At 50.8% G+C, this 22,954-nt stretch overlaps 1 protein-coding gene across 6 annotated transcripts in view; it reads left to right on the forward strand.

The window, feature by feature from the left end:
- The window catches only part of GNG7 (G protein subunit gamma 7), a 115,116-nt gene extending 97,351 nt beyond the window's left edge, over positions 1 to 17,765 (forward strand). For 4 of the 6 annotated variants that reach the window (XM_054586918.1, XM_054586893.1, XM_054586909.1 and 1 more), the window contains 2 exons: positions 10,331 to 10,448; positions 14,140 to 17,765. In XM_054586918.1, the coding sequence (XP_054442893.1) occupies positions 10,368 to 10,448; positions 14,140 to 14,265 (207 nt within the window). In that variant the 5' untranslated portion in view covers positions 10,331 to 10,367 and the 3' untranslated portion in view covers positions 14,266 to 17,765. Of the gene's footprint in view, positions 1 to 371; positions 426 to 9,641; positions 9,773 to 10,330; positions 10,449 to 14,139 lie in introns of those variants that run through there. The other 2 variants (XM_054586922.1, XM_054586927.1) reach the window with 2 other exon arrangements.
- Positions 17,766 to 22,954: the final 5,189 nt, after the last annotated feature.

Raw genomic sequence — 22,954 nt, forward strand, 5'->3', positions numbered from 1 at the left:
TTTTCGTAAACTTGGGAGATGGCCCAGGACCCCTCTGGGAGCCTCATCATGGAGGCTGTGCCCCCGAGAAGAGACCTGGGCTGCAGCCTCTCGGAGGGGCCGGCCTGTCCTGCCCTCAGGCCGCAGGCCGTCACCCTTCCCGCACGCTGGCTACCTACCGGGCGTCCGCCTGCTGAAGGCAGCCCCCAGGAAGCCTGACCTCCATCCCAATCTGCCTTCTTTCAGACAGGTTGGGGCTGCTGGGCCTCACCCCCGGAGGCGTCCTCAGTAGCCACCAGAACCAAGAGCTGCTCCTCGAAGGCCCTTCTTGCCTTCTTGCCTTGCCTCAGCCCCGCCAGGCACATTTTTCACATTGTTTTCCTTTTATGCAGCCCAACTGGCCAACTTTCAGAAGCCTGCACTGGCATCCAGTTCCTTCTCTTCTGGTAAGCGGCGGCTCAGGTCGGTTTATCCAGTAGGCTGGGAGTGGCACCCGTCCCAGCTATGAGAACTATGTGCGGAATTCGGAGGGATTGCCAGCATTTTGGTGTCTCGTTGTCATTGCTTCCTGTGCAACTGGAAAACACCTCTGAGGGTGGAGATGGCATCACAGGCCCACAGAGGAGCTGCGTCAGCTCTCTCGGGCCCTCGGGGGACTCCAGCCCCAGCCCATGGTCGGAGCCGGCTTCTGTCTCCCCAGCCGGGACATTCCCGGCAAGACTGAGCTGCTCTGGATGCCCATGGTATGTGGTGGGGAGCAGATCCAATTTCCTGGCAGCCCCGGAGCTCCCCGTTCCCTGCAGGGGCTGTGTCTGCCATCTTGACTTTGTACCCTAGGACACCGAGGTTTAGATTGCCTATCCCCAAGGGGGTGTTGGGCACCTATTTGCTATGCAGCCCCCTGTGGGAAATCAGCACACACAGTCCAGTGTCTTGGCAAGAACCAGAGTCCAAAGGACGTCTTAGAGTCTACTCTGTCTGAGCCTGCCCTGCAGGCTCAGGGTGTGCCCATTACTTTGACTCACGAAGACAGAAGCAGGACTCAGCTGCCCCAAAACCCCAAAGAGAAAGGGAGCAGAAATATGACCTTAAGAAGCCCTCGCAGGGGTCCTCCACAAGGATTGCACGGGCTTCTCAAGCACCCTCAGGTGGCCCTGGTGGGAGGTGGCAGGAAAATCTGCTCTAATCCATGGGAAAAAATGTCCGGACTCAGAGAGCCCAGCATCACTTACAAGCGCCTGGACAGGAGGCGTGAAGCTGAGGCTTTTTGTTATGAAATGCCACTCACGGTTTTCTCTGCCCCTGGTGGCCGTAGGACTGCCCCAGACCCAGCACCCCATAGTCATACTACTTTTTAATTCCATTTCTGCAACTTGATAGCTGGGCAGCTTGGAACAAATCACTGGCCGCCTCTGAGCCTCAGTTTCCAAGGCTGCACAATGAAGTCAGGACAGAGCAAAACCCGCGGCTCCCGCGTGGTCAGAGGAACCGGCGGTGATGGATGTGGTCATTCTCTTGATTGTGGCGATGGTGTCACAGGTGTGTGCACATGTCCACTGTCCTCCAATTGAGGTTCCAAATGCTCAGTTTATTGCATATTGGTTATATTTATATAGTATGAAGCTGTTGTAAAAACTCTTATTTATGTATAAATCTAGATAAGTAGATAGAGATATATAGAGATGTATATCTATATATATAAAACAAATAGAATGGAACACCTTTCTAACAGAATTTTGTGGAAGCAGGATGACTGCAGTGGCAGTGTAGGGAGAGGCCAGCTGGACTGAGGAGAAATGGGGGCAACTGGACGTGGGTGCGTCACGCCGGCCCTGCACCAGTTGTGGCACATGCGGAGGAATAGGTTTTCTTTTTTTTAAGATGCTGACTTCGTCTTTCCCTGTGTGTAAAGTCACTCAATTCAAATAAGATGTCACTAGCAAACTCCTAACGTAATATTGAGGACTCCAATCACTGGAATCAAATCACCAAAATAACGTAATAAAAAAGTACTATAAAATTTGTAAGGCAGGCGTGTAGAACGTCGTCCATGGCCCTGCTGCGTGGAGATGAGTGTGTGATGAGCTGGCAGGGGTTGATGGCCCGTGAATCATGTGTGTTCCACAGGCTTTTCGATCCTATTTTCCACAGAACTTTCTCTTTTTTTCAACAAGTTCCTTTCCTTCCTCAACTTACTTGTTTGTTTTCAGGCCTTCTTAAATATCCTACTTTTTCATCTAGGATCATTTTTCTCTAATATTCTTTCATTTTACCTTTGATAAGGCAAGTCGGCTGGTGAGAAAGTATGTTTTTGTTTTTCTGAAAATGCCTTTATTTTTTTCCCCTAATTTTTGAAGTTTATTTTCAGCATATCTAGAATTTTCCACCTAATTGTTGGCTCTTTTTCCTCTGGCAGCTTATGCTTGTTTGTTAATTAGCTGGTTTTAGTAACGTATAATTCATGTTCAGTAAAATGAACAGATCTTAACTATACAGTTTAATGCATTTTGACAAATATATACACCTGTGTACACCAACACCTCGATCAAGATATAGAACGTTCTACCCTGGTCAGGTAGCTCAGATGGTTAGAGCGTCTTCCCAATACGGCAAAGGTGTGGGTTCAACCTCTGGTCAGGGCACATACAAGAAGCAACCAATGAATGCACAGCTGAGTGGAATAGCAAATCAACATTTTTCTCTCTCCTTTTCTCTCCCTTCCTCTCTCTAAAATAAATTTTTAAAAAATATTTTTAAATAAATCTATTTTTAAAATATGTAGAACTTTTCTAATGTCTGTCTTCTTTTGCTTGACAAAAGGCTTTTGAGAGTCACACATGTGGCTCCATCTATCAGAACACTGTTCTCTCTCATTGTGCAGTCATATTCTGTGGTATAAATGACTACAGTTATTCATTCTCTTGTTGACAGACATTTGAGTTGTTTCCAATTTTTGCTATTATAAATATATAGACCCACAAACATCTTATACAAGTCCTTTTGTAAAATTGCTGGGGCATAGGTTAAGTATATGTGTCACCTTATAAGAAACTGCTAAGCTGTTTCCCACAGTGATTGTACTGTTTCACACTCCCATCAGTAATGTGTAAAGCTCCCAGCATTCCCACATCCTCCCTGATACTCAGCGTTTTGGGCATTTTTAATTTTTGCCACTCTGTAGGGATGAAGCAGCCTCTCGTTGTGATTTTCATTTCTCTTTTACCAATAACTAACCTTTGAGCACCTTTTCATATGCTTATTGGCCCTTTCTTTGTTGGCTTCTAAGATATTTATCCCTCCTGAGGTTGTAGAGATCCTTGAATCTGTGACTCGAGGTCTTTTTTTAATCGGTTTTGGGATATTATCCATCATTATCTATTCAAAAACTGCGTCTGTCCCCTTCTCTCTCTCCTCTTCCAGACTCCCAGGTACATGTGGATCAGACCTCATGGCATCCTCTACGTCTACCTTCTCTGCTGTGATCTCTTTCCCTTTGTGTCTCCATGTTTCATTCTGGATATTTCCCCCTGAACTATCTTCCAGTGCACTAATTTTCTCTTTAGTTGCCTTTAATGATACTATTTCTCCCACTGTGATTTTTTTTACAGGTATGCACGTATTTCCAAAGAGCATTTCCCACAGTAAGGTTTTAAAAATAGAAAGCAAATATAGGTATTGCTTTCCTATACCTATAGGAAATGCTTTCATGTGATAAGCATTTTCCACTCTTCCAAAATCCTTCATCCTTGTCCCAGTTACATTTTCTGCCCATCTCAATGTAGCTTCTTTATATCCTTATTTATAGAATGTCTGTTCAGCTAAATCTGAGGCATTTCTGAATGACGGTTGTTCCATAATTTAGCTGTAATGTTGATGTGGTTGTGAGAGGTTCCGAGCACAGTTACCCACACCACCATCTTGACCGGAACTCCTCACTGTGTCCTTGTGTTTTAGGTATTAGCCCTTCCTACACGTCCATGTGTTCTTTCTTGTGGAGTTTTCAATCCACTGCTAAAATTTCCATCTCACCAATTTATCTCTTTGAACATAACTAACACAAGTATTTTAAAGTCTCAGTTGGCTCCCAGGCATAGAACCCCTAGAGTCTGTTTCTATTGCCCATTATTTCTGCTGATTTGTATCATGTGGTCTTGTTTCCTTGTGTGCCTGGTTATTGCTCATTGTGTGCTACACATTGTGACTGCAGACTTGTTTTTAGAAATCATTCAAAACCTAAGATGCTGATGTTTTTCACTGGAGAGGATTTATGTCTACTTCCACCCAGCATCGAGAGCTGCTAGCCACATACGGTCACCTCACTCCAGTATCAGGCACTGAAATATTTCAACAGAAAGCTACAGTCACTGTCAGCGCCTGCCTACTTCCCATGCACCCTTATTCTCGGAGTGTTGCACTTGGTTGTCGCAGTTCATACCAAGGAAGGTGGCCACACCCTTCCCCCTTGGTAGCCCCGGGTCTCAGCCTCCATACCTCTAGCCTCGCAAAGCTAATAGAGGCATCACTTGGCCTCTCAGCAAATCCTCCCTCATGAAAAAGTAACCTCAAAAGCCAGGTTCTTGGGCGTCTATCGTCCCCCAGACCCTGACCGGAAATTCTTCACCAGCTTAATAGCTCTCCAGCATCTTCAAGCAGGTGTTTCTCTGTTCTTTCCAGCTGACCTGGTTGCCCTCAGCAGGCGCCTGCCCAGTTAGCCAGCTCACTGTTGTGCAAGCTGAAATCTGCAGATAAGGATTTTGATCTAAAGTCCAAGAGGCTTGGGAGAAGGCCATGAATGTAGGTCATCCTGATCGTAGAGCCACAGAATTGACAAACGGGCCCATTCTCAGCTTTTAGAGCGACCCAGCTATGTTCTGGTGGAAGAAGCTAAGACCCAGGTCAGGGCAGACCCAGATCCCCACGTCCAGACAGGCCCTGCGTGCTGTGTCCTCAGGAACCATGTCTGCGTTCGTCCTGTGGAACGAGGCCCTTGGAAACTGCCCTGCGTCTTCCTGGTACTTCCAAGAGAGTTTTGCAACACAGGGCCACCAGAGGCCAAAATGCATCTGAGAGCATCCAAAAATGATGTGGAAGTGACTTGGGTGTAACTGTCATCATGGACTCTGGGAACTCATAGCAGAGCTTAAAGGAATCTAGTCTCACTTTGTGGCTCAGAAGGGGAAGGGATTTCCTCGCTTTAAGTCAGACAACATGAAAACGGACTCTCAGTTTCTGGCCCTCCCTCTAACTTCATCCACTCTTATTTTTAATATGATCAACTTCAAACTTGGCCCAGGTCTCTCCTGGGCCAGGTCTGCTTTGTGACACCCTGGCCCCCGCAGCCTCTGGGCAGGTGAGGAGAGTGGTCGCATTGGCGCAGTAAGCTCCTTGGGAGCGCGATTCCCAGTGGCTTCCCCATTCACTGGGCACAGCGTCCGGGTCCCCTGGACTTTTGTTCTATCTCTGCAGCAGCTGTATTTATATTTGGCAGTTGCCACAGGTCTCTGAAAGAGGTCACCTCTCCGTGGCTGCTGGCGGGACCTGGTTTGCCAGCAGAGAGGGAGCGTCGCTCTGAGCATTCCAGCAGAGTTCAGAGAGGGGAGGCAACTTCCCTGAAGCCACACAGCTTTGGGATTGGGGCAGATTCAGATCTGCTGCATTCTTGGGCGGCTGCACCTTCCACTGCTCTGCTCTTGTCCCCTTCAAATGTGTTGTTGGTTGAGCCAAAGGGAAGGTCTGGCCCTGTGTGACATCTCGTCACAGAGGGTTTGGATGCTAAGAAAATGAAACCCCTTTTTAAAACAAGCTTCTATACTCACTCAGAACTATTTCAATTCAAACCGAACCATTTCAGTTCCAAAAAATTTGCCTAACGAAGCCTCTTTTTGGCTGCAGGTGTTCTTCTGATAAAGGAGCTCCATAAAGGCATTAAATTTTGCCCCCACTGAACACTGGGGGTGTCTGGGGACGTCTGTGTTTGTCACAACGGAGGGAGCTCCTGGCATGGAGGGGTGGGGCTCCAGGTGTTGCCTCCCCTCTCAGTGCCCAGGATGGCCGCACATAGGGTGACCCCCTTCAACGTCAGCAGTGCCCGGGGAAGAAACTGCTAAACCAGGTGTTTCCCCGTTTTGCCCTTCCCGCGGCTCTTGCTGAAGAAAGGCCGACTCCCTCCATGATTTTGTTTGGTCCTTCGGTGCACTGGAGCCTCGTGTCTCAGCTCACGTCTATAATATTTTGGGGGCGACTAGCCTCCCTGTTACCATAGCTTCACCATGCTAATGGGAATTTGGGAGTAAGGCAGCTTCATCGTCCTTGCAGGAGCCCGATTCAACCTGGTGTGACTTCCCAGCCCTCCGCCGGGAGGCCAGCCCAGGGCCTGGCAGTGTCTGTCAAGTCTCTATTTTTAGGCTAACCTCACCCCAAGTCTTGTCCTTATGCTCACCAGGCCTGAAGCAGCCTCTCTGCAGAGTTAAGAACATGACCTCTGCCAGCGGCTCTGGCCACCTCGTCCTTCCCTCCTCCAGCAGCCTGCTCATCCCCCCCGCCCCACCCGCCCCCAGCTTCCCAGGCCCTGCGGGCTTCTGGGGCCTTTGCAGGCCCTGCTGAGCCAGGTCAGGTGTCTGCCCCATCATGTGCCTCCTGAGGAGAGACAGCTGGCGAGGAGTGTTCCCCAAGCTGACTCAGCATGCCGCCTGTTCTGCTGGCCTTGGTCTCATCCTGGAGGGCATGGCTGGCGCATGAGTCAGTGACTGGCTGTGACAACAGCCAGGACAAGGACTTGAGTCTGCCACATGGGCTGTAGTGATGCAACCAGTGTCAGGATCTTGGCATGTTGGCACTCTCACACATTCGTACACATAGAGACACATACACATGCTCACACAAATCCATCACATGGACACATACGCTGACACATACATACACAGATGTGCATAATACACTCACACACATGCAAACTTACATGCACACACAACATGTACGCAGGAGCAAACAGACCTATACGCATGCATGCACACACACATCTCTGGGGCTCAGTCATCACCAGCGCAAAGGGAGCCTCTCGCTGGCCACGTGCTCGAGGGGACCACAGCTGGGGTGGCTGCACAAGGTGGCCGGGGGCCTTGGTAGACACACTGGACGTTGAGCAGGACTCCCAGCCTTCCAAAGAAAACACTCCGGGGGCCGCCCCGTTTGTTCTCTGTACACGTCTATATTTAGCGCTGAGTAATTTAGGTATTTTTGAGCCAAACCAGGGCAGTTTTCCCTGAGTTGGATGTTCTGTGGCTACTTTGAAGCCGTCTGCTGAATCAGAGCTCTGGAAGCCCACACGTGGGCCCTGTGCGTCCAGGGCAGACACACTTGGGCCTCTTCTGACCCAAAGGGGGCTGAGTGTCTGCTGGACTCCGGGAACGGGCCGCATGGAAGGATTTCTTTTAATTAAAATGTTGACAGATGTCACTATAGATTCACATGCAGTTGTAATAAATCACAGAGTGAAATTCCTTGTATCATTCACTCCGTTTTCCCCGGTGGTAGTATTTTGTCCAAGTCCCTTGTCAGTATCACAGCCAGGATGCACCGATGCAGCCCAGGAGCCTTATTGAGATTTCTGCAGTTGATGTGTGTGTACTAAGCTTTGTGTGCGTTTACCACCTGGTCAGGCACCTGGATCCTCCGCCAGTCAAGATATGCCCCATCCCCAGCACCACAGGACCTTTGTGTCGCTCTTTTCCCCCAGGCCCCCACCAGCCCCAGCCCCCAGCAACTGCCCGTCATTCCTTCATCCTCACAATCTTGTCATCTCAAAAATAGCCCATAAATGACACCGTACAGCATATAACCTTTGGGGCTTTTTTTCACTCAGGAGATCTTCCTGGAGCATCATCCAAGGCGTGATTGTCAACAGTCCATTCCTTTTGATTGCCAAATAAGAAATTTTCTGAAAATCTGCCTTTAATTTTCTGTAGCCACCTGGCCCTGTGACTACCAAGCAGACAGTGATGCAGTGTGTGGTGACAGGAACACAGAGCGCTACTTCGTTCCCTGGTTAGATGTCCACCCAGGGGGGCAGGGGCTTCCCAGGACTCGATGTGGGTCCTGCTCCCCGCACCCGTCTGGCATCCTGGGCTCTGGGGGGTGTTGAGCAGCATCCCTTGCCCCCACCCCCTCATGCCAGGAGCACCCCCAGTGCCCCAGATAATGGCACCAAGTGGGGGAAAGTTACATACCCTATTCTTGCATTTACATAACCTTTTCCAAATGACAAATGGGTAGAGGAGAACCTATCAGTGGTTGCCAGGAGTGGAGGTGGGTTGAGGGGACCTGGGTGTGGCTCTCTAAGGGCCATAGGAGGGACACTGGGGGTTAATATGCCCTTTGTCTGTCCTGCATCAGAGCCACCACCCCGGCTATGGTCTCACTACAGTTTTGCCAAATGTTGCCCTTGGGGGAAACTGGGCAAAGTGCGCACGCAGCCTCTATCATTTCCTACAGCTGCTGTGAATCAACAGGCATGTCAAATTTTACATTTTAATTTAAATTACTAAAAATATTTTGGAAGGAACATAAAAACCATCTCAAATAAGAGCAAAGTAGGACTTGTTGGCCTGATAAAGGGTGAGCCTTCTCTTGGGTGAGAGAGCTGATGGAGGGGCACTCTGATCCCCTAAACTGTGACATGTGACCCCTGATTCCTAAGAGTGCTGGGGTGAGAGGTCCACAGGGATTTGGTGCAGAAAAACTGTATGCAATCTCATGTACTGGGTCTGCATTAGCTGAAGATCCACTGGGCGCACGGGAGGGTTTATCTGGAATCATGAAGTGGGTTACGCCAAGCACACCATCCACGCACATGTTCCCCCAACATCTGTGTCCACTCGGGACCTCAGAGTGGACCTTCTCTGGAAATAGAGTCATTGCAGATGTACTGTGGCTAGTTAAGATGAAGTCACACTGAACCCAGTAACTGGTGTCCTTATAAGAAGATGAAAATATGGCCCTGGCTGGTGTGGCTGAATGGATTGAGTGCCAGCCTGCAAACCAAGAGTTTACCAGTTCGATTCCCAGTCAGGGCACATGCCTGGATTTCAGGCCAGGTGTCCATTTGGGGGCATGTGAGAGGCAGCTGAGAGCTGTCTCTCTCTCACGTTGATGTTTCTCTCCCTCTATCTCCCTCCTTTGCCTTCTCTCTAAAAATAAACTAATAAAATCTTTAAAAAAAAAAAAGATGAAAATATGGACACAAACACATAGGCCATGTGACAATAGAGACAGAAACTGGGGTGATGCAGCCACAAGCCAAGGGATACCAAGGGACTCCCAGGAGCTGAGAGAGACAGGAAGGACTCTCCCCTGAAGCCCTCAGAGGGAGCAAGTCACTGCCTTACAGTCTCTAGCAACCACCGTCCTAGGATTTCCAGCATAAGTCCCTCCCCTGTGACTGTCCCACCAACTCACCCCAAAGCCACTGCACAGCAAGAGAAAGCCAACACTTCTCGCTCCTGCCCTGACCCGGGCAGCTGGGTGTGAAAGCCCAGGTCATTTGCCAGCTGGTTCCAAGAGGCAGCTGGGCTTCAGGCGTGGGGCGGGGCGGGGGAAGGGGTGGAAGTCTGAACCGGGCACCCCTGTCCATGTGACCGTCATTAGCTCAGCTCTCAGAGCTGTGCGTGGCATGTGGCAAGGCATTCTCTGTGAAAGTTTGCTGAACAAACAAGTGAATAAACGAAGGAATGAAATAGCCCCAGCCCTCCAGAGAGTGGGTGATGGAGCCAGGATCCACAGTGCGTGGTGTCTCCAGGTGATCTGTCTCAGACAGGGCCAGGAAGTCTCAACCAGGGAGGATCTGCCCCTCAGGGGACACTGAGCCATGTCTGGTGACAAATGCAGTCATCACGACTGGGGCTGCTCCTGGCATCAAGAAGGGGTGCCAGGGTGCTGCCGAACACTCTGCAGTGCCCGGGACGGCCCCACCCCAGAGAGTGGCCCAGCGCCACTTGCGGAGACCCTGGAGCGGGGGCTGCCGCGGTCAGAGGAAACTGCTGCTTTCTCCCTGCCAAGTCCTTCATCTGGAGCCACCCAGGAGCCAGTGCTGTGGTTTCATGAACTCTCCTGGGGACCCTCAGTGGCCACAGCCAGCAACCGGTCACAGGAGGGAACTGTGGGAGAAGGGTTCAGCCAGGCCTCCCACCTCTGACCTGAGAACACACAACGTGGCCAGTCTGCAGAGCAGGCCTACAGGGTGGTGGGCGATGGGCCAGAGGCTCCCAGGAGTGGGGGCATCCTGCCTCCCCGTCCTCGGCTGCACGCGCTTCTGGGGCCTCCCGGGCCGGCTCATGCCATCTGCTTCTCCCCGCAGCTCTCTGGACGACGAGGCCCAGAGCTGATGGCAGACAATGTCAGCCACTAACAACATTGCCCAGGCCCGGAAACTGGTGGAGCAGCTCCGCATCGAAGCCGGGATCCAGCGAATCAAGGTGAGCAGGGCAGCAGAGGGAAGCAAGACACCCACGGCTCTCGGGGCAGGAGGACGGGCTGACGCTGCAGCTGCAGCTCTCGCTGTGCACCCTCAGGCCACTCACTTAACCTTTCTAAGCCTCAGTTTCCTCAGCAGAAAGACACAGCTGCTGTAAAGCTACTTCTTGGGTTGTGGTGATCGCCTGTGCTGTAGTGACATAAACACCTCACCCCAGCCCTCGGGACGGTTCCCTGGAAGCCCCGGTGAAAGCCACCTCAGGCCCTGGTGGAAGGACCAGCGTGAGGCAGGCACTGTCTCTCTCTGCTGTCCCCACAGTCCCCTCCTTACAACAGATGTGGATAGGAGCTAGAGACCTGGTCCAGGGAAAGGTAGAGACAGAGCTTCCCACCGCCTACTGGCTTCATCTCTGTGCTGTGAATTTTTTTTGAAATAAGCATGTTTGCTTTTTATGCTAAAAAAAGAAAAGGGACAAGCAGTTTCTGTTCACAGACACTTAACCCATCAGGGACCAGGAACACGCAAAGCAAAATAAAATAATGCATCATTGCACCATCAGCTCTGCAGAGATTTTTTAAAAAATAAGTTAACCATTTAGTTTGAAGTGCAGAATTCAGTGGCATCGAGCTCTTTCACGGTGTTGTGCAGCCATCACCTCGGCCTAGTTCAGAACATTCCATCACCCCGAAAAAGATACCCCGTCTCCCTCAGCTGTCACCCCCACTGCCCTCCCCAGCCCCTAACAAGTCTGACCCATTTTCTGTCTCTAGGTTTGCCTGGTCTGGACATGTCACATAAATGGGACCACACACTGTAGGGCCTTTTGTGTCTGGCTTCTCTCACTGAGTGTCCTGGTTTCAAGACCCACCCACGTCGCAGCGAGCGTCAGTGCTTCACCCCTTTTCATGGCCGAGCGATGTTCCGGTGCGGGTGGGCACATTGTGTTCACATAGATGAGTTTTAAATCCATGAGGGGACATCAGGGCAGCATCCAGGGCACACGTTTCCTCCTTTCCAAGGACATGGATCAATGGCTGGTCACAACTGCTTATATGAGAAAGGTGCCTGGCATTTGGAAAGGCACCTTCTCACCAAACCCATGTCCACTTTTCAAAGGACAGCGAGATGCCTGCAGGAGGCCGTTTCCTGCCCCGGACCACGGCTTGCAGACGGCCTGGCGGGGACAGGCAGTCTCCATCGAGCAGGCTCCGGTGCGATTCGCTTCTAGACGTACCTCTCCTGCTGCCACTGGGTTAGTCAGCGTTCTCCAGAGAAACAGAACCAACGGGATGTGCACATGTAGCCAGAAAGAGAGAGAGATGTATTTTAAGGGATCGGCTCGTGCCATTGTCAGGGCTGGCAAGTCTGAAGTCTGCAGGGGGCCAGCAGGCTGAAGACCCGGGAAAAGCAGCATTGCAGCTCGAGTCCCAAGGCCGCCTGGAGGCAGAATTCTGTCTTCTTTGCAGGGACCTCAGTCTACACTCTCTTAGGGCCTTCCATTGATTAGATGCAGCCCACCCACATTATAGAGGCTAATCTACTCTACCCTAAGCCAACCAATTTAATTGTTGATACTATCTAAAAAGTATCTTCCTAGAGACATCTAGAGTAGCATTAGATGAAATATCTGGGTGCTGTGGTCTAGCCAAGCAGAAACACAAAATCAACTCTCAGCCCGTGTATATGTTCAGACTCGCCTTCCTGAGCACCTGTCACTTCCCAGTCGCTGCTGGTCACAGGAATTCATTCGGAAGGGCCAGGTACAGACAGACTCGCATCTGACGGCCAGGCCGTGGAAGAGTGGGAGATGGTTTTGATGGGCCCCTGAGCCTCCACCAGCCGGGTAGGGTGGGGGAGGGCTGTGGGGTGGGGGGAGTGCCTCCCAGGAGGTGGCTGAATGTTCCAGAACTCTGCAGCATTCAAAGCATTCCTTCAAGCTGAAGAAAGAGAAGGGCCCGGTTGAAGTGGTTTTTCTTTGTGAGCGGTGCCAGCTCCCAGCCCTGGCGGAGCCGTGATTCATCCCACCCGTTTGATGTTCAGGAGCAGCCCCCGGCCATGGAGGGGAGTCAGGACGTGACCCACTCTCCCTTCAGTCCCGCCTGAGGTTTTGCATCCCCCGCAAAGTGGCGATCAGAACCACAGACCATCGGCCTGCCTGGAAGGCTAACCCGGCCATGGCCTGGCAGATGAGAGGCACCCACGACCTGGATGTGCGGCAGTATGGTGGCCCTGGCACTGTGGGCAGAGCCTTCCTGTCAATGCCAGGGATGGGCCGGGGTGGGGGGCACAAGCCGGAGCCACAACATCGGCTATTTCAGGGCCCGGTGACTATTTTTGTCATCTGGGAGGAGTACTTTCCAAATAGGACTCTAGAAACCAAGCTCCATCTGCTCATCAAAGGCAGCCATCCCACAAGTGGCTGGCGTGCTCACGACAGTGGCAATTGTCGCTGTCTGAGGGCAGGAGCGTCCCCAGCACAGGACAGGATTGGGTGTCCTTGGCATCCTGGTGTGCAGTGTCACGGAACTGCCAAGACTGCAAAGCGTGGTCTCCCCCCGCCCCCGCCTCATCGTACCCCCAGCAGCCCCTGCACAGCTCACTGCCCACTGGCCCCGGAGGTGAGAAGGCAGCAGGGGACTAGGGAAGGGAGTCCAGCGGACAGACAGTTCCTGCCCTGGGATGGGATCCAGGGGCCCACGGACATGTCCTAGTTGCCCTGCCCAGTTTACCTGTAACCCAGGCCCCCCACCCCAGCCCTTCTGGAGCAGGTAGAGTGGGACAATCTCTGTAATACCCTCAAAGTCATGACCAGGAGGAATGGGGTGTATGGCCAAGGGGGCACCCTTTGTAGTGACCCTCGGCTCCCCAGATGCTAAATGCCACGTTTTCCCTGTGTCAGCTTTCCTTCTCCTCCCATCTCTCCCTGCTCTCCTGGGGACTCTGTGCAGGGTGTCCTAAGGGTTGGTGCCCTTGCTGGGTCACGGGACCCCAGTGGGTTCAGACTGCACAGAGAGGAAAGAGGCTCCTCTTGTGCCCCTCGATCATGCCGACGTCCAGTCAGAGATCTCCCTGCGCGGTCCTCCCTTTGCCTGGTTGGAGTCTTAGGCTGACTCTTAGAGAGGCTGCCTCACTTTCTGACTTTTCTGTTCAAAATCTGGGCATTGCCTGCTGAAGGAGGCTCAGTCCTTTTTTTCATCACTTGAAAATTGTGGTAAAATACACGAAACGAAACTTACCCTCAGTGATGTTTAGTATGTTCAGTGTTTGCGACCACCACCTCTGTCGAATTTCAAGTCATCTCATCACCACAGAAAAGAAACCTTCCCATCAGTAGTTACCCCCCACCAGCCCCCAGCCCCTGGCAGCCACCAGTCCACTCTGTCCCTGTGGAGTTGCCTGCTCTGGACATTTCACCTAAGTGGGATCACATCCTGTGTGGCCTTTCCTGTCTGGCTTCTCTCGCCGAGCACCCCATGTTTGAGGTCCGTCCATGCTGTAGCAGCAGTTGTCAGCACTTTGCTCCCTTTCGTAGCTGAGGAACATTCCAGAGTGCAGAGGAACACGTTGCGTTTATCTGTCATTAGCTGATGGGCATCGAACAGTATTCACCTTATGGCTGTTACAAATATGCTGCTGTGAACACGCATGTATCAGCTTCTTCTTACCTTTTCTCTCTCATCCTTGATACTTAGGTCTCCAAAGCCTCATCGGAACTCATGAGTTACTGTGAGCAGCACGCCCGGAATGACCCCCTGCTGGTCGGTGTCCCCGCCTCTGAGAACCCCTTCAAGGACAAGAAGCCTTGTGTCATTCTATAGCTTGGTGTTCCCCTATTCTCTCTCTCTCCCTCCCCCCTTCTTTCTCTCTCTCTGTCAGGGCATCGTTCAGTACATAGTTGAAGCAAAGCGTTTTGGGTCCCTGAAACTTTTAATGCCAAAAGAAATGTAAAACATTGCCACTGCCCAGGTGGGGTAAGACGTACCTACTGGGTAACGATGGGTTTTCAGACCGAGCAGCATAGCCCTCCGGGCCTGGCTGAAAGAGGGATGCTGGCGGCACAGCAGCTTCCAGTTAGGAAGAGTCAAGATGCCCGAGTGGTGCGGTCGCTGTTTTTTTAAGCTCTCACTTGCCATTTGAGCTGTGGTCCAGAGATGGTCAGGAGAAGGGGAGGGGAGGGGGCTCTGGCTGCTGGCCCCAGGAGACCTGGGGAACCTGGCCGGCCGGCCATCCTCCGCAATTGGCCATTTGTAAAAAAGATTTCTGCTACAGTGTTTTGTTTTGTTTTGTTTTTTTAAGTAGAGTAAAATTTGGGGGTGGGGGGGATCATACGGAACCTGCTGGGGAAAATCTTTTCATTTAAAAAATTGTTACTCTAATACTGCTAAAATCAGATTTCGATGGCTGGATGTGTGGCCAAGGTGCACTGTGCAATATGCACAGGTGGATTTTAGGGGCCAGGAGGGGGCTTTGCCTAGGAGATGCACCCTGTGTCACCCAGTGTCACCCTACCATATGGCATCTGTAAGGCATGTGTCACTGTACGGCCATGTGTGACCCTGCCCTTTCCTGGGATCCCACCCATCGCGGAAACAGATTTTCAGCAACTTGCCCTGGTCCCCGGAATGGCCAGCTGGGTTTAATTTTGTTTTGAGCACATGACATTGATGTGGCAGTTAGAGGCTGCAATCATGCTCTATCATACTCGTCTCTTCAGGGGGTTTGGTTTTGGTTTGGTTTTTCTCCACTTTCACTTGTCGCAATGGCCACTGTTCAAATAGAGCTGCATCCTGGCGGGCAGGACCACCGACGCCTGGTGTGAGAAGGTGTTAAACGGCCTGGCAGTAGCTGCAAGGCCTCAGAGGCTCCCTGTCCACTTTTGTGCCCCTTAGACCCAGAGCTCCGGCTGGAGGAAGTGCAAGGCGTATTAGCGCAGTTCATCACTCTTGCCAACAGCCTTGGAAATTTGATATGTTGTGGAGTCAGGGGTTAGGGGCAGGAGGCCTTTTTAAAAATTACTTTTTCCTTTGTTGTGACATGGACAGTGAAAGGAACAAGAGAATGGGGCCGAATATACTTCCCTCCCCTCTGCCAGTGCCACCATGGCTGCCAGGACCCCGTACGGCCCGGACCTCAGGGGTAACCACCTGCCCTGTCATGGGGCAGGAGGCAAACTGTGGGAAGAAACAAGCCCAGCTCTGCCCCTGTGGCCCCAACGGACGTCAGAGTCCGAGGCCCACGCCAGCAGGGCCCTGGACAGCTGCCAAGTCCAGGCCCTCACCTCGCAGCCGGGGCCAAGGCTCAGACCTTGCCAGCGCTCAGAGGGCCCCAGGAGATGACCCTCCATCCAGCTCCCACAGCGTACAGGCTGGGGGGCTGAACCTTTCTCCCCAGCACCCAGCTCTCCCCAGCCGGTCTGGGAGCATCAGGGGCTTTAGGGAGCCCGGCACTTCCAGACCTGCCATTGGTCGGGGAAAGCCATGAAGGTTCCCAGGCTGCAGCCTCCTCTCATTGCGCAGGGAGCCCGCACCACCCCAAGCCTGTCTCACTGTCCCCAGCAGGATGGAGCAAACCCTCTTCTAGGGCCCTGTGGGAATTAACCCCGAGGGCAGGGAGCCGGTGGCAGAGCAAGGCTCTGTGACAGAAGCCTTAATCCCTTGAGCCTGCCTCAGATCCTTGCACGCCCATCTTTCCTGTGTCTCCCACTGACCAGCCACTGGGTCCCAAACAAAGCAGGAGGTCCTGACCCCAGTATCAGGAGCCCCCCAGGGTCCCAGACCTCGCCTCCGCCTCCGCCCCCTGCCCTGCCAGCCATTCCAAGCCCAGCCCCACCTTGTGTCCCCCACCCAAGTCACTCTGGAGAAGCCAGCAGGAAGCTGGTCGAGGACCCCTGGCTGAAGAAGATGGGATTGAACCCAAGTTCATCAGCTCCGTGGTGCGCTATGGGCACAGCCTGCCAGCGTGTTCCCTGTCCCACTCCCAACTCCGTAACAGGCTCCATCCTGGGCCTGGGGAGGCTTGAGTCAGAAAACCCAGGGACTGAGTGGTCTGGGTAAACTGAGGCCCAGCAAGGGTGAGGACAGTCGGTTTCTCCCCTTATTGTCACACCTGCTCAGCTGCCCACACTAGGTGCCCACAGCCTCAGACTCCAAGGAGGTGGCGATCAGCAGGAGTCCCCCCCACGGTGGTTTTCTTTCCAGCTGAGGCAGGGGGAAGCCTTCTTTTTTCCATTTAAAGTAAAACTCACTGTCCATAGTGTAGACCTAAAGCATCAGTGCACTTAGAACAACGTGTGCTACTTGTGCATTCCTGGCATGAGTGTCCACCCTGAAAATGTGGTTATCACGGCTTTAGAGAGTAGAAGTGCCCCATGCATTAGGGAGCTGGTGGTGGTGGCAGCACAGGCCTTGAGGGAACCAGCACCTCTAACCATGCCATGGCGGCAGAATTAGGGACACATGCACAGAAGGCAGGCGTGGAGGTGCAAAGCTCCCTGCCTTCTGCAGTCTGGTTCAGTGTGTGTAGTGGGCTGGCTGGCCTGGCCCCCACTCCAGGAAAGAGTTAGAACATGCATCCCTGCCCCATCATCCCAAAGGTGACTCCCAGGCCAAGGAGGAAGTGACTCAGTTGTGACCTCCAGCCCCAGGGAATGTAAACCCACTGGGCTGGAAGGAAGGTGCTGTCTTTCTGGCTTTGATGTCCCTGCCACCGGTCCAGGACAACTCCGGGCCCCAGGCAGCTCATCCATCAGGTGAAGAGCCCCAGCTCTGCCAGAGCAGGAAAAGGCCCCGATTCCTCAGACTCTCACCCCACGCGTGAGTGACCAGGGGCATTTCCGGCCGAAGTGAGGCCGCCAAAAGCCACTTGCCCTTCAGTAGCACTTACAAAAAGCCAGCCTGCCACGGGGTCCCCTGAAAACAAGCCATATGTCAGACACTCTGCTCTCTTCCTCCTCTGTCCACAGAACCCATTGCCAAACATTGTAACGACTTGTTCCTGGTTTTCAGAAACAATCTGTGGTTCTGGCAGGTTCAACCCCACCTGCTTTTGGATGTCTGGTGGTTTTTCTGATTTTTAAAAAAAAAATTCCAGGTGTGCCACACCCACTTTCTCACAGTGTTTTACTATTGTGTGGAATTGTCAATACAACGTGAATTAACCCACAATAAAAAGGCTCACTGCTCCTTGTCTCCAGCTCCGGGCCCTTCTCTCCCTGGCCGCCACTGGGCGGTGGGGGCTGCCCCACGTTGTCCCCGCTCCTCTCACCGGCCCCCAGCAAGAGGCAGCAGGGATGAAGCCCGCTTCAGGCAGCCGCACTCACATGTAGCCTTCAGCTTTGATGGGCTTTGTGATTCATAGTTAGAAAATTCAGAGGGGAAGGCTACTTGCATGGCATGACCTATGTCATGCCCCACAGATTGGGAGTGTGTGTTTGGCATGGCCCCTTGGGAGGGGCCTTGATCTTTAGAGTTTGGAGCCTGGGAAGATCTTACTAGTCTTACCCCTACTCGCCAGTCACTCAGAGGCCACCCCCAGCCACCAGGGAGACTCCGGGGAAGTCCAGAGAGTTGTGGCACACATCACAGCATACCATGAAGAGTTAAATTTTTTAATTGGTCCTTTTTTTCTTTTTTTTAGATTTTATTTATTTACTTTTAGAATGAGAGGAAGGAAGGGAGAAAGAGAAGGAGAGAAACATCCATGTGTGGTTGCCTCTTGCACACCCCCAACTGAGGACCTGGCCCGCCACCCAGGCGTGTACCCTGACTGGGAATCAAACCGGCGACCCTTTGGTTCTCAGGCCAGCACTCAATCCACTGAGCCACACCAGCCAGTGCTGAATTTTTAGTAATAAACCTGCAAATGGGTGATTCCGACCTCTGAGTAGAGAAGAATTTTCTCTGTATAGAACATTTATAAATTCAACTATATAAAAATATTCCCTTGTGTAACAAAAAAGTATAATATTAGAAGGCAGTTCAAAACCAAAACAAAATTACCATGTGACCCAGCAGTCCCACTTCTGCTTTCAGTGCACTCACAGAAGCATGGAAAGCAGGGACTCGAAGAGGTATTTGCACACCCATGTTCACAGCATGATTCACAGCAGCCAAAAGGTGGACACAACCCAAATGTCCACGGGCGCCTGAGTGGATCAACACAGTGTGGTCCATCCACACACTGGAATGTTATTCAGCCTTAAAAGGGAAATTCTGACACGTGCTACAATGAGGATGAAACTTGAGGACATTACGCTCAGTAAAATAAGGACAAATGCTGTGTGACTCCACTCATGTGCATTCCCTGGAGGCGTGAAATCCATAAAGACAGGAGATGGGGGGAGCCAGGGGATGGAGAAGGGGGTAGGGAATTAGTGTTTAACAGGGACGGAGTTTCTGTTTGGGAAGCTGAGAAGGTCCTAGAAATGGGTTGCGGGGGCGGGGGGAGTAAAAGGGGGTTACATGGTAACGGAGAAAATACATAAAAAACTAAGTCCTGGAGATGGATGGTGGAGACGGTTGTATGGCATTGAGTGTACATAACACCACGAATTGTACCCGTAATGGTTAAAACGCTACTTTTCATGTTATGTATATTTTATCAGAAAAAGGGGAAAAACAACCTTACCCAACATTCCCCTGAAAGGCTAAAATTTCAAAGATTGGCATTGCTGAGGATGCAGAGCAACCTGGACTCAGGGCTTATTGGTGGGAGTGTGAAATGCTACAAGCACTTTGGGGGAAGAGTTCTGGCCGTTTCTTGTAAACTGAGCACACATCTCCTCAATGACTTGACAATTCCACTAGTGTTTACCCAAGAGAACTCGAAACATGTCTACCAAGCCTTGGAAGGAATATTCAGAGCAGCTCTTCCCATAATAGTCAAAATGTGAAACATGTCAGGTATTCAGCAACAGGTGAACGGATAAACAAACGGCGGTCCATTCATACCCCAGAATCCTACCCGGCATGTAAAGGAATAAACTGATACTAAGTGTGGTGATCTGAGTGACTCACAGAACTTCACACCAAGCGAAATACGCCTTCCATGAGGGGAGAGCCAGTGTGATTCCGTTTCTATAATGTTCTAGGACAGGCGAGCCGGTGCACAGGTTGTGCTGTCAGAAAAATGACCCCCGAAGACGTCCACATCCTAATCCCCAGTACCTGTGGCTGTGTCGCCTAAAATGTGGTAAAGGGGGCTTCGCAAATGGGATTAAGTCAAGGACCCTGGGATGGGGACAATCCTAGATTTCCCAGTGGGCCCGGGGTTCTTGAAGAGCCCTCATAAGAGGGAAGCGGGAGGGTCAGAGTGGGAGGTGGGAGAGGCTGCGCTGCTGGCTGTGAAGACGGAGGAAGGGGCCACGGGCCAGGGGTGCGGGGCCTCTAGGAGCTGGAAGAGGCTGGAAATAAGTGAAGGAAGCCAGTCTGAAAGACCTATACTATATGATTCCAACTCCATGACATTCTGGAAAAAGGCAAAACTGTGGGGAAAGTAAAAAAGAAAGAGTAGGGAGAAAGACGAATAGGGGAGCAGAGTATTTTTAGGACAGTCACACATATAGGACACAGTTGTGGTGGAGACATACCATTATGTACTTGGCAAAAACCACAGAAAGCAGCAAACCCAATGTAAACCATGGACTGGGCTGCGTGCGGTGCAGAGTACAGACATCCAGCCCTCACAAGGCAGGAAGGGTCGGTCCTCAGGGTCCAGTGGCTCGGAGCTGGCATTGATAGGAGGGGGGCATGGCCATGCCCCCAACTGGGCGGGAGTGGCACACCCAAATGAAGCACACGTTGGCATCCACAGAGAGTCGACAAAGAAATCCAGAACGGTCATCAGTCCAGTCACTACACAAACCCAAGAGACGGGTATTATGTCCAGAACCTTTCCCTCCAATTGAAGCCAAAAGGACAAAAAGGACAGAAATGACAAATGCTGAGTCACAGAGCCTGAGTGGGAGCAGTTACAGAATTAGCAGGGCTCCTTGTTCAAAAATTAACAATTGCCAGGGATGTACGATAAGGCAGGGAATATAGTCAGTAATACTGTAATAACTGTATGGCGCCAGGTGGGTTCTAGACTTAATGAGGAATCACTTTGTAAGTTACATAAATGTCTGACCACTATGCTGTACACCTGAAACTAATACAATATTGAATGTCAACTGTAACTGAAGTTTCCTTTCTAGTTAAGAATTTCAAGCCTTGGCCAGTGTGGCTCATTCTGCTGGAGCATCGCCACATTAACCGAAGGGTCGCAGGTTTGATTCTTGGTCAGGGCGCATGCCTAGGTTACAGGTTTGGTTGGGGTGCTCAGGAGAGGCAACCAATCAATGCTGCTCACATGAAAGTTTCTCTCTTTCCCTACCTCCCTCCCCTTCTAAAATTAATGAGTATGTCCTCAGGTGAAAATTAAAAAAAGAAGATTTCAAGATGATAACAGTAGAGCATTAAACCCAGGTGCCTGTGCAGTCCACATGCCCACAAAGCCAGCCCTACCTTTCAGTGCAGGAGCTCAGAAGAACAAGGGAGCCTGTGGCCCTCCTTGCATTTGCAACCAGCTTTTCTTTTTATTTTAAAGATTGTATTTATTTTTTAGAGAGAGGGAGAGAAACACTGATGTGCTAGAGAAACATGGATCAGTTACCTCTCACAGTCCTCCAGCCAGGGACCTGGCCTGCGATCCAGGCATGTGCCCTGTCCAGGAATCAAACCGGCGACCTTTGGGATTGTAGGCCAGCACTCAACCTACTGATCCATACCAGCCAGGGCTGCAACCAGCTTTTCAAGAAATGCAATGCAAAAAAAAATGTTCACTGACCTTGAGTTCTACTTCACAAATTCTTTTTGCTCAGGAGATGATAAAATTTCAAAAAAAAAGAAAAAAAAATCCTATGTGCCTTTCAAAGCAAAATGACTGCATTTATGAAATGAAGAGGCTAACCTTTAACTCAGGATCACTTTTTAAAGATGTTCAGAGATAACAACTATCACATCACAGCAGCATTCACAGCTGGGTCAGTTAGCACAATGGCTGTTCAGGAGCATCATGCTTACTTATTCTTTTATTTTATGAACACAAAAAAACAAACAGTGCAGAACAGGTACATGAATATGGTGGCGAGACCACTGAATTTAGATCCAGATCTATATTCAATTCTGTAACTGGCTGTAGAGCGTCTTCAGACTGTTACGCTCTCTCCAAAAGAAATTATAAGGGAAAGACATAGATTGACAAGATTAAAAGACCACAGTCATCACACAATTTTAAATCTGTGTCCTATTACCAGACCACACCACCTACAGGGCACAATGAATTCCTATTTTTAAAAATCCTTTAATTGCTTTGTAAATAGTGTATTATACCTTTCCTCCTGATAATCTGTATTTTTTTTCTTCTACAATTTCTTTATCCTGTTATGCTGTTTCTTCCTCTTCCTCTTTTAAGTACATTTTAAAACCTCCATAAGTGGAAATGACCCAGCCTCCCTGTGACCTTGGACAAGTCACTCTAACTGGTGCTAATTTCAGAGCTGAAAGAAAGGCCAAAAGCATCCAACGAGACCTCCTGGGGTTTCTTATAATGAGAAAAGGCACAATTCACAACCAAGATGAAATTCTCGTTAGTAACGCTGCTTTGAAATATCAACACTCACAACTATAGGAACTGTAAGGGTCCTGTAGTACAAGAAGACTAGTCCTAAAGTTCTCTCATCATTTCTGTAACCCCAAAGTCATTGCCCTACGAAAGGAAATGCCGTCAACAAACACAAGCACAGTTATTACAGGAACAGGTTGGGTTTTCTGGGAAGCAGATACATTGTGTCCAGGATGCTTATTAGAGACGACTTTCAGGATCAAAACATGTGAAAGGGAGCAGAGGGGCCTCAGGCTTCCCCAGGGGCTGCAAGCCTTTACACCTCCATCTTGATCAGCCACCGGATGGGCTGCCTCCAGAACACTATGACCGTGGGCCACGAGGCTCTCTGCAGCTGAAGCAATTCCTTCAGGGGCTGACAGCCGAAGGGTGTCCCCTCACAACAGTCTCAGAAGCCAGGACAACCGTCCTTCCTTCAAAGGATGTGGGCAGCACATCCCCACACCCACCAGACTCATCTGTCTTTGGCTTTCATAGTTAACATTCTTCTAGACAAAAATATTTGCCACCAATCAACTCCATTAAACAGAAACCTTTGGAAACTGACCCAAATGAAAGAAAGGTAACGGAGTACCACCGTGCAGCCTTCACATTGCACACATTTTATCTATAACATTGCACACATTTTATTTATAACATTTAGAACGTCTGTTTGCATACCAAAGAAAGGGTAGATGAGACTTTCCGAAGGCCGTGGGTGGTACCGAAACAAAAGCATTTATCTCAGTGATGACTTTAATCCCATCTATCAGGACTTGTGCCTTTGACCCGCTGCCAGCTTCCACTCTCTCCCAGTGGGACCTTACTTCCTGCAGGAGTCTGCCCACTGGCCAGTTCACACCCTCC

Source organism: Pteronotus mesoamericanus, unplaced genomic scaffold (assembly GCF_021234165.1).
Source record: "Pteronotus mesoamericanus isolate MK-2021 breed Mesoamerican mustached bat unplaced genomic scaffold, CSHL_Meso_final contig_1210, whole genome shotgun sequence".
NCBI lineage: Eukaryota > Metazoa > Chordata > Mammalia > Chiroptera > Mormoopidae > Pteronotus > Pteronotus mesoamericanus.